General features: G+C 38.3%; 2 protein-coding genes across 3 annotated transcripts; both read right to left on the reverse strand.

Moving 5' to 3' along the window:
* Positions 1–6: 6 nt before the first annotated feature.
* On the reverse strand, positions 7–2,582 carry LOC111380059 (homeobox-leucine zipper protein HAT4-like). Its single transcript, XM_023003526.1, has 4 exons — positions 2,354–2,582; positions 1,881–2,167; positions 1,708–1,787; positions 7–421 (listed from the first exon to the last, which is right to left on the reverse strand). The coding sequence occupies exons 1-4, from the start codon at positions 2,562–2,564 to the stop codon at positions 100–102; spliced, it is 900 nt and encodes a 299-aa protein (XP_022859294.1). The 5' UTR covers positions 2,565–2,582; the 3' UTR covers positions 7–99.
* Positions 2,576–7,599, reverse strand: LOC111380060 (homeobox-leucine zipper protein HAT4-like). Of its 2 annotated transcripts, none has more exons than XM_023003528.1 (4): positions 7,130–7,599; positions 6,659–6,945; positions 6,486–6,565; positions 2,576–3,026 (listed from the first exon to the last, which is right to left on the reverse strand). In XM_023003528.1, exons 1-4 carry the CDS (start codon positions 7,338–7,340, stop codon positions 2,705–2,707), a joined length of 900 nt encoding a protein of 299 aa, XP_022859296.1. In that variant the 5' UTR covers positions 7,341–7,599; the 3' UTR covers positions 2,576–2,704. The 2 variants fall into 2 exon arrangements, with proteins under 2 accessions (XP_022859296.1, XP_022859295.1); XM_023003527.1 differs by lacking the exons at positions 6,486–6,565; positions 6,659–6,945; positions 7,130–7,599 and adding exons at positions 4,026–4,105; positions 4,199–4,485; positions 4,672–5,142.
* Positions 7,600–10,179: the final 2,580 nt, after the last annotated feature.

Raw genomic sequence — 10,179 nt, forward strand, 5'->3', positions numbered from 1 at the left:
TTGCTCCTAATCAAAAGAGCCTTCCTCCATCCCCCTCGGTCACTCTTTCCGGTGGCAAAACTTCATCGTCCCGAGGAAGTGAAATCCTTCTCACTGAAGCTAGGCATTGTGGCAGTGGGCATCAAGTGGTTGAGACGGAATCATGGCAGCCAATGAGGTCACAGGAATTGGTCGTTGGTGGTGAGCCGCTACTGGATTGCATTGTCGAGTTGCAGAAGATGTGGAAGACACAGCCACGCGTTCACACTGAGGACACATGGTGAGGGTAGTAGGAGGAGATATATTCATGTAAAACTGTGGGGAAAGTTTCAGTGCTCTCAGCTCGTTCACCTCCTTCGTCAATCGCCTGTTTTCCGCTGTCAGATTTTCGCAGCAACGCCTCAGATACTCGCAATCTACCTCCGTTTGCTTCAACTTTGTCCTGCATCATTTTCAAATTGAATGTCATTCAATAATCACTCAAGAACATTACGTAAATGATGAACAATTACACAGAAAATGTGTATATGCTTCTCTGCCTCAACAAAACATAAAATTTTCGGTTAATGTTAGTCAGAATGAATGCAGTTAATGATTGGGTGATGCTACATGTATACTTTCCGTGTGAATGATGTTTTACACCCCCTTATATGGAGGGAGGCCCGCATATAATCTATTATGCATGAGCCCCCTCCATGTGAGGGGTATAACCCATTATGTACACAAAAAGTGTACAAGTAGACCAATCCTTAATAATTCAGGCAAACATCGTTGTAATGGATAATTCTAGGTTGTGCATATGTTTCTATGTTCGAGACCAAACATGCAATTTAGTAATTTTTTTAAAATTGTCCTAAAAAACAGCTCAAATTACTTTGATTTCTAATGAATGCATTGACCATTTCTTCAACATCTAGCGCAAGAGAAGTCATAGTACTGAGACCTGGTGACCTATAAAACGACTAGGCATTTCAAAAGTGATCGACACTCGTGCATGAATTACACGATTTATCTGTTGGGCTTGATGGATTTCTTATTCTGCAAGATATTTTAAGCTAGTTATTGACTTACAGTTGTTAATTTGTTGTTAGAACTTCAATTTTATTTATTTATTTTTGTTCTTTTTAAAGCAATATTTAGTAGAATATGACGATTTACGATCCGATTTACAAGACCCTCCACCTATTCGATTCAACATACGATTTTGATAACCTGTACCATTCTGTACTCAAAGCCCACGTATTTATCAGCCATATGGCAATTGACACATCCGATATGCCTTTCGATTATTGTGGATTTTCATCATATAACTCCGATGTGCAAAAATTGGACAGTCGTGAAAGAATTCATCCAAAGATGAGGCAACTCTGATTCATCCTTCATAAACTACCATAATTCTATGTTATTCATAAGCTTCACGGTATTTGAAAGCCTCGGTTAATAATAACATAGGATTTCAAATGCAAAACCACCAAAGCACAAAGTACATAATGCAAAACATTTCGATCTTAATCAACCCCCAACAAATTTTGTGTCCACATAGATCTTTTTCGCCACTCTCTCGTGTGTGCTCTTATTGATAATACATAATTATTGAAAGCCATGAATCCTTTTTCGCTACTCCATTCGAGAAGGCCCTAACTAATCTTGTACAATTATCGGGGAGCCATGGCCTAACATTCGTTGAATGACAATACTACCCTCGATAAAGCCCCAAAAATGACTAACCTTGCCCTTCTGTTCTGAAACCACACCTCCACTTGTCTTGGTCTCAAATTTAGCTGATTCGCCAAAGTCAATTTTTGCTTCTGCAAACACACAAGCACACAGTAGCATGAAAAGCATTACCTATTAATAAAACACCCTTGACCCACCAAAAAAATTTCGAAAATGCCACTCACCGGAGTGAGAGTGTTCTGTTCGTTGAAAGTCTCTTCAAGCACCGCTCCTTGTTCTTTAGTCAGCCGGAGTTTCTTCCTCCCCGTGGCGTCGCCACCGTCCTCATCCACCTCCATAGAACTCGAGGCCCTCTCCGCCTCATTCTCTTCTCTCTCACTCCTTTTCTCACTCAAACTTGAGACTGTACTGTTTGGAGATGAAACCATCACTTCTTCCTCAAGGTCTGTTACAGTTATCGGTTTATTCATGTCAATCCCCCGGAGAAACGATCTCCCCTCAACATGCCGATCTAAAATAAAAGATTAATTTTTCAAAAAAACGTTAGATTTGATTTACATGCACAAGATATGATTCTGTAAACCGACTCATAATCTGAAAGAAATCCAGCATAAGCAGATTTACTAAAAAAGAATATATAAAAAATGGAAAAAAAAAAATAATAATAAAGTAATGAACCATTCCAATCAGTATTTACCCGCAGATAATTGAAACGGATCAGCGGTTGGAGACTTCTGATTCTGCCGCTGCATGAAAGGCAAAGGAGATTGCAACAGGCTCAATGGAAACGGTGGTTGTGGTGGTGGTGGAGGAGCCAGCGGCGGTGGCGGTGGATTAACATTCTCTGGGCATCTCAAACTCAAACTCAAACTCAAACTCAACCGTAAATCATCACATTTCTGAGACATCTTTAACCCTCTTCTCTATTTCTATCCTCTACCAGGTTTCATTGCTCCTAATCAAAAGAGCCTTCCTCCATCCCCCTCGGTCACTCTTTCCGGTGGCAAAACTTCATCGTCCCGAGGAAGTGAAATCCTTCTCACTGAAGCTAGGCATTGTGGCAGTGGGCATCAAGTGGTTGAGACGGAATCATGGCAGCCAATGAGGTCACAGGAATTGGTCGTTGGTGGTGAGCCGCTACTGGATTGCATTGTCGAGTTGCAGAAGATGTGGAAGACACAGCCACGCGTTCACACTGAGGACACATGGTGAGGGTAGTAGGAGGAGATATATTCATGTAAAACTGTGGGGAAAGTTTCAGTGCTCTCAGCTCGTTCACCTCCTTCGTCAATCGCCTGTTTTCCGCTGTCAGATTTTCGCAGCAACGCCTCAGATACTCGCAATCTACCTCCGTTTGCTTCAACTTTGTCCTGCATCATTTTCAAATTGAATGTCATTCAATAATCACTCAAGAACATTACGTAAATGATGAACAATTACACAGAAAATGTGTATATGCTTCTCTGCCTCAACAAAACATAAAATTTTCGGTTAATGTTAGTCAGAATGAATGCAGTTAATGATTGGGTGATGCTACATGTATACTTTCCGTGTGCATGATGTTTTACACCCCCTTATATGGAGGGAGGCCCGCATATAATCTATTATGCATGAGCCCCCTCCATGTGAGGGGTATAACCCATTATGTACACAAAAAGTGTACAAGTAGACCAATCCTTAATAATTCAGGCAAACATCGTTGTAATGGATAATTCTAGGTTGTGCATATGTTTCTATGTTCGAGACCAAACATGCAATTTAGTAATTTTTTTAAAATTGTCCTAAAAAACAGCTCAAATTACTTTGATTTCTAATAATGCATTGACCATTTCTTCAACATCTAGCGCAAGACAAGTCATAGTACTGAGACCTGGTGACCTATAAAACGACTAGGCATTTCAAAAGTGATCGACACTCGTGCATGAATTACACGATTAATTGCTATGACATTGTTTGTTTTGTCGTTCTACCAAAGACGTCATCTATTTTTGAACTTTTTGGAAATCAATAAAGCGTCACCAAGCACGTTTTTATGGTGAACTACCAAGATAGGCCACCACGGTATTTGAAAGCCTCGGTTAATAATAATATAGGATTTCAAATGCAAAACCACCAAAGCACAAAGTACATAATGCAAAACATTTCGATCTTAATCAACCCCCAACAAATTTTGTGTCCACATAGATCTTTTTCGCCACTCTCTCGTGTGTGCTCTTATTGATAATACATAATTATTGAAAGCCATGAATCCTTTTTCGCTACTCCATTCGAGAAGGCCCTAACTAATCTTGTACAATTATCGGGGAGCCATGGCCTAACATTCGGTGAATGACAATAATACCCTCGATAAAGCCCCAAAAATGACTAACCTTGCCCTTCTGTTCTGAAACCACACCTCCACCTGTCTTGGTCTCAAATTTAGCTGATTCGCTAAAGTCAATTTTTGCTTCTGCAAACACACAAGCACACATTAGCATGAAAAGCATTACCTATTAATAAAACACCCTTGACCCACCAAAAAATTTTCGAAAATGCCACTCACCGGAGTGAGAGTGTTCTGTTCGTTGAAAGTCTCTTCAAGCACCGCTCCTTGTTCTTTAGTCAGCCGGAGTTTCTTCCTCCCCGTGGCGTCGCCACCGTCCTCATCCACCTCCATAGAACTCGAGGCCCTCTCCGCCTCATTCTCTTCTCTCTCACTCCTTTTCTCACTCAAACTTGAGACTGTACTGTTTGGAGATGAAACCATCACTTCTTCCTCAAGGTCTGTTAGAGTTATCGGTTTATTCATGTCAATCCCCCGGAGAAACGATCTCCCCTCAACATGCCGATCTAAAATAGAAGATTAATTTTTCAAAAAAACGTTAGATTTGATTTACATGCACAAGATATGATTCTGTAAACCGACTCATAATCTGAAAGAAATCCAGCATAAGCAGATTTACTAAAAAAGAATATATAAAAAATGGAAAAAAAAAAATAATAATAAAGTAATGAACCATTCCAATCAGTATTTACCCGCAGATAATTGAAACGGATCAGCGGTTGGAGACTTCTGATTCTGCCGCTGCATGAAAGGCAAAGGAGATTGCAACAGGCTCAATGGAAACGGTGGTTGTGGTGGTGGTGGAGGAGCCAGCGGCGGTGGCGGTGGATTAACATTCTCTGGGCATCTCAAACTCAAACTCAAACTCAAACTCAACCGTAAATCATCACATTTCTGAGACATCTTTAACCCTCTTCTCTATTTCTAGAGCTATACATGTAGGTCAGGTCCAGATGAAGAAAAGAAACAGTGAAATGGGTTCGGTTGGTCTAGTCTTTAACAGCTTTATAGAGCAATACAATATATAGATACAGTATAAGGAGGTATAGATACAGGACAGATATTCAATGATGGTAGTGTCAGAGATGGAGCGATTAATTGGGTGGATCATTTGATGAGATTTAGCTTTCACACTTGATTTCCTTTTGCATTTGCACGCCCATTTTCGCTAAACCAACAGGGGACACTTACTGCAATACTGCCTTTTGTAACTGAGACATTAAGGACCTGTTTGCTACCTCAAAACTTAATTAAATATTCCAATTTATTTTTTTTCATTTTTAATAAGTAAATGTAAATAAGAAAACAAAACCCGAAATGAGTATAATATTTGGGTCTCGAATGGCAGGGGACAGGTAGGGTCACCTCAGTCCTGCCCTACCATTGTCCTAACAATTTTTTTTTTTTTTTTTGATACTATAAAATAATCATGTCTAATAAGCTAAAAAAATGAATTTATATTTGATGATATTTATAAGCTGTGAATCTTACGAATGCTGTGAATGAAAATTGATAGTAGATGTAGATCCCACAAAATATTTAAATAATAATATGTATAATTTAAGTTGTATTACACATGTACTAACAAAATAATTTTAAAATCAACTTGAGTTTCAACGACGGCCTTACAAAACAATATTCCCGTTTGGCCCCCATTTTGTGGAATAGTATTTTTTGAAAAATGAATGGTTGAAAAAAAAAAAGGAAAATTTTTCATGTACGTGTAATATTATTTTATGGAAGATTATGTGGTTGAAAATGGGAAAGAGAGAAATGAAATGTAATTTAATGAGGGCCAAACGGGTGCTTATTAAAATCAAACCATTCTTAACTAATTCCATAGTTTGATTTAAAAAATTAAATATCAATCCAACTATAAATTGAAATCTAAAAACTCAACTTATATTTGGTTTAACTAAAAATCTGATAAAAATTAAAGTTAATAATTGATTTTAATTGCACATTTTATGAGCTATGTAACTTTTATCAATTTAACATAAATCTAATTTTTGGTAGAACCAAACAAGAGCTTAAAATCTCCAAAAATAAAAATAAAAAATAACACTAGACGTTCCACGAAAAACAGGTGGGTTTCATGCTAAAATTTTCTTCACCATCAATTTTAATCTTTGACCATTAACCTTAATCGAATCGATGTCTGAATACATAATTTAAATGTTGCATTTTATGTTCCACGGTATTTGAAAGCCTCGGTTAATAATAATATAGGATTTCAAATGCAAAACCACCAAAGCACAAAGTACATAATGCAAAACATTCCGATCTTAATCAACCCCCAACAAATGTTGTGTCCACATAGATCTTTTTTGCCACTCTCTTCGTGTGTGCTCTTATTGATAATACATAATTATTGAAAGCCATGAATCCTTTTTCGCTACTCCATTCGAGAAGGCCCTAACTAATCTTGTACAATTATCGGGGAGCCATGGCCTAACATTCGGTGAATGACAATAATACCCTCGATAAAGCCCCAAAAATGACTAACCTTGCCCTTCTGTTCTGAAACCACACCTCCACCTGTCTTGGTCTCAAATTTAGCTGATTCGCTAAAGTCAATTTTTGCTTCTGCAAACACACAAGCACACATTAGCATGAAAAGCATTACCTATTAATAAAACACCCTTGACCCACCAAAAAATTTTCGAAAATGCCACTCACCGGAGTGAGAGTGTTCTGTTCGTTGAAAGTCTCTTCAAGCACCGCTCCTTGTTCTTTAGTCAGCCGGAGTTTCTTCCTCCCCGTGGCGTCGCCACCGTCCTCATCCACCTCCATAGAACTCGAGGCCCTCTCCGCCTCATTCTCTTCTCTCTCACTCCTTTTCTCACTCAAACTTGAGACTGTACTGTTTGGAGATGAAACCATCACTTCTTCCTCAAGGTCTGTTAGAGTTATCGGTTTATTCATGTCAATCCCCCGGAGAAACGATCTCCCCTCAACATGCCGATCTAAAATAGAAGATTAATTTTTCAAAAAAACGTTAGATTTGATTTACATGCACAAGATATGATTCTGTAAACCGACTCATAATCTGAAAGAAATCCAGCATAAGCAGATTTACTAAAAAAGAATATATAAAAAATGGAAAAAAAAATAATAATAAAGTAATGAACCATTCCAATCAGTATTTACCAGCAGATAATTGAAACGGATCAGCGGTTGAAGACTTCTGATTCTGCCGCTGCATGAAAGGCAAAGGAGATTGCAACAGGCTCAATGGAAACGGTGGTTGTGGTGGTGGTGGAGGAGCCAGCGGCGGTGGCGGTGGATTAACATTCTCTGGGCATCTCAAACTCAAACTCAAACTCAAACTCAACCGTAAATCATCACATTTCTGAGACATCTTTAACCCTCTTCTCTATTTCTAGAGCTATACATGTAGGTCAGGTCCAGATGAAGAAAAGAAACAGTGAAATGGGTTCGGTTGGTCTAGTCTTTAACAGCTTTATAGAGCAATACAATATATAGATACAGTATAAGGAGGTATAGATACAGGACAGATATTCAATGATGGTAGTGTCAGAGATGGAGCTATTAATTGGGTGGATCATTTGATGAGATTTAGCTTTCACACTTGATTTCCTTTTGCATTTGCACGCCCATTTTCGCTAAACCAACAGGGGACACTTACTGCAATACTGCCTTTTGTAACTGAGACATTAAGGACCTGTTTGCTACCTCAAAACTTAATTAAATATTCCAATTTATTTTTTTTCATTTTTAATAAGTAAATGTAAATAAGAAAACAAAACCCGAAATGAGTATAATATTTGGGTCTCGAATGGCAGGGGACAGGTAGGGTCACCCCAGTCCTCAATTTAATGAGATATGTAACTTTTATCAATTTAACATAAATCTAATTTTTGGTAGAACCAAACAAGAGCTTAAAATCTCCAAAAATAAAAATAAAAAATAACACTAGACGTTCCACGAAAAACAGGTGGGTTTCATGCTAAAATTTTCTTCACCATCAATTTTAATCTTTGACCATTAACCTTAATCGAATCGATGTCTGAATACATAATTTAAATGTTGCATTTTATGTTCTATAAAGTTGAACCAAACACGGCAGAGCTTGAGTTAAGTCAAATCTTGCTTTCTCCGTTCAACCGTAACTCCTTATTGAAAAGGAACTTTAATTTACCGTTGACCATTGACTGGGGTGGTATGATTTTCTCGTGAAAGCCATTGTGTTAATAATACGCGCCTGAATCCACGTGAACCCGTCACGTACTTATAAAACGGTATGGCAGGTAGCGTGTGACGCACGTGGACTTGGCTATAAAAAATTCCAAGGTTTTTTCTTTATTTTTGTTCCTAGTGCTAATTAATTAATCAGACCATTAATTTGAGTACCTCAAATTAATTAGGCGTAACTGATTATGTTGAAAAATATGTTAACATTTCATTGAAAAGCAACTTCTTAAATATTTCTGACTTTTCAAAAGATCTGTCGAATAAACCCTTTGTGCTGTTACTTTAAAAGAGCAACTGCCATCAATGCACATTATATGTTAGTTAATAAATAGTTGCCGTAATTCATTTAATTGACCATACATTTAATTTAACATTACATTAGCTAGGCTTTGATGTCTATTTAATGTTAAAATAAATATAAATTCTTTTGGTTTTTTGAGCAAAAATTGCAATTGCGGTCCCTAACCTTCATTTTGCACTAGCGAATGTCCCTAACCTTTTATAAATATGCACCTGAGGTCCATCTGGACGAAAACCATTCAAAACACTATCAGTTAACTGGTAAAATTTCTTAAACTATCTGTTACCGCGACGATTTTATTGAATGTTGATATCTTTCTGGACAGTGTTTTGGACCATGTTCTAGACGATTTTATTGGATGTTGATTCCTTAATTTTTCTGGTCAACTAACGGTGTTTTGGATGGTTTCCGTCCAGATGGACTTTAGGTGCATATTTATAAAAGATTAAACTTTTGCTAGTACAAAATGAAGCTTAGGGTTAAAGTTTGCAAAGATGAAAATATTAGAAACTGCTGTTGCAATTTTCCCTTTTTTAACAAAGCAGAAAGGGATACTAGAAATTGTTTCTTTTGTTAATAGAGTAAGGCAACATATTTCCTTTCATTATTTTCCACCATGCAAGACAGCTCATGCTTACATATGGGGCGAGTTCAGTGCAAGCTAATTCGTTTCCAAAATTTCTAGCTCAGCTTGCTCCTTGGTAGGGACTTCTTGCCAATTCTATTTAATGTTTTACTGAAAAATGCATTTTCATCTACTGTATAGGGCCGACAACAACTTGAACAAGATTTTCGTTGCTCAACTTGCCTGCAACAGCTTTATATCAAACACGTGCCAATCTAGCTTGATTAATGTTACGCCCCTAACTGAACCACTTTGGAACATCAGGCACACCACTCCCCAAAGCTATTCGAAGTGGTTCCGAAGTAATCCGACGACTCGATTCACTGAATCAGCCGAAGTGCCCTCTAATGCCGAAGCATTAGGCACTCCGAAGTGCTCTTTTAACAGATCCCTCCGCCGCCACTTTTAGAAAAATATCTATGTCAAGATCCTCTCTATCTCCAATGATTAATTGATGTGATGTCTCCATAGGTCTAGTTGATGTGACGTATCAACTTTACGTCAACTCAACTCAAAAGAATTAATTGTCTTCCCACTCTAGACGCCTATGAACGGACGCCTCACACCGTCAGATGCATACACGTGTTCCACATCCAACAGTGCTCTACATCTATAAATACCCAAGGTTTGGCAAGATACAAAGGTAATGAAATTCTCAACCTAACTCTCCACACTAAGAAATATATATTCTCATCCCCACTCTTACATAACTTGAGCACTGTTCCAATCACCCAACACTGACTTAACCATCGGCGTGTATGCGGTCGCCACTGCCCGTTGGTTCCGGTCGTATGCTTCTGACCGTGCATTATTGTGGTAAGGAGGATTACGTGGAGTAGCTATCTGTTGGCCATGTGAAGGGTCCAATTCGCGAGGTCAACAGATTGGCGCCGTCTGTGGGAAAACTTCCCGTCCAAAAGTTCTACATTTTCCACCAAAAAACCACCGAGAACCGTCGACTTACCCTAAAAAGGGCACGTTCTTGAAAAAGAACAAAGTCAACCTACAATCTAACTTCTTAACACCCTTGAGAAAGGAGCGGGCAAGATGAGTTCTAGT

This window comes from Olea europaea, unplaced genomic scaffold, assembly GCF_002742605.1.
Source record: "Olea europaea var. sylvestris unplaced genomic scaffold, O_europaea_v1 scaffold2090, whole genome shotgun sequence".
In the NCBI taxonomy this organism is placed as follows: Eukaryota; Viridiplantae; Streptophyta; class Magnoliopsida; order Lamiales; family Oleaceae; genus Olea; species Olea europaea.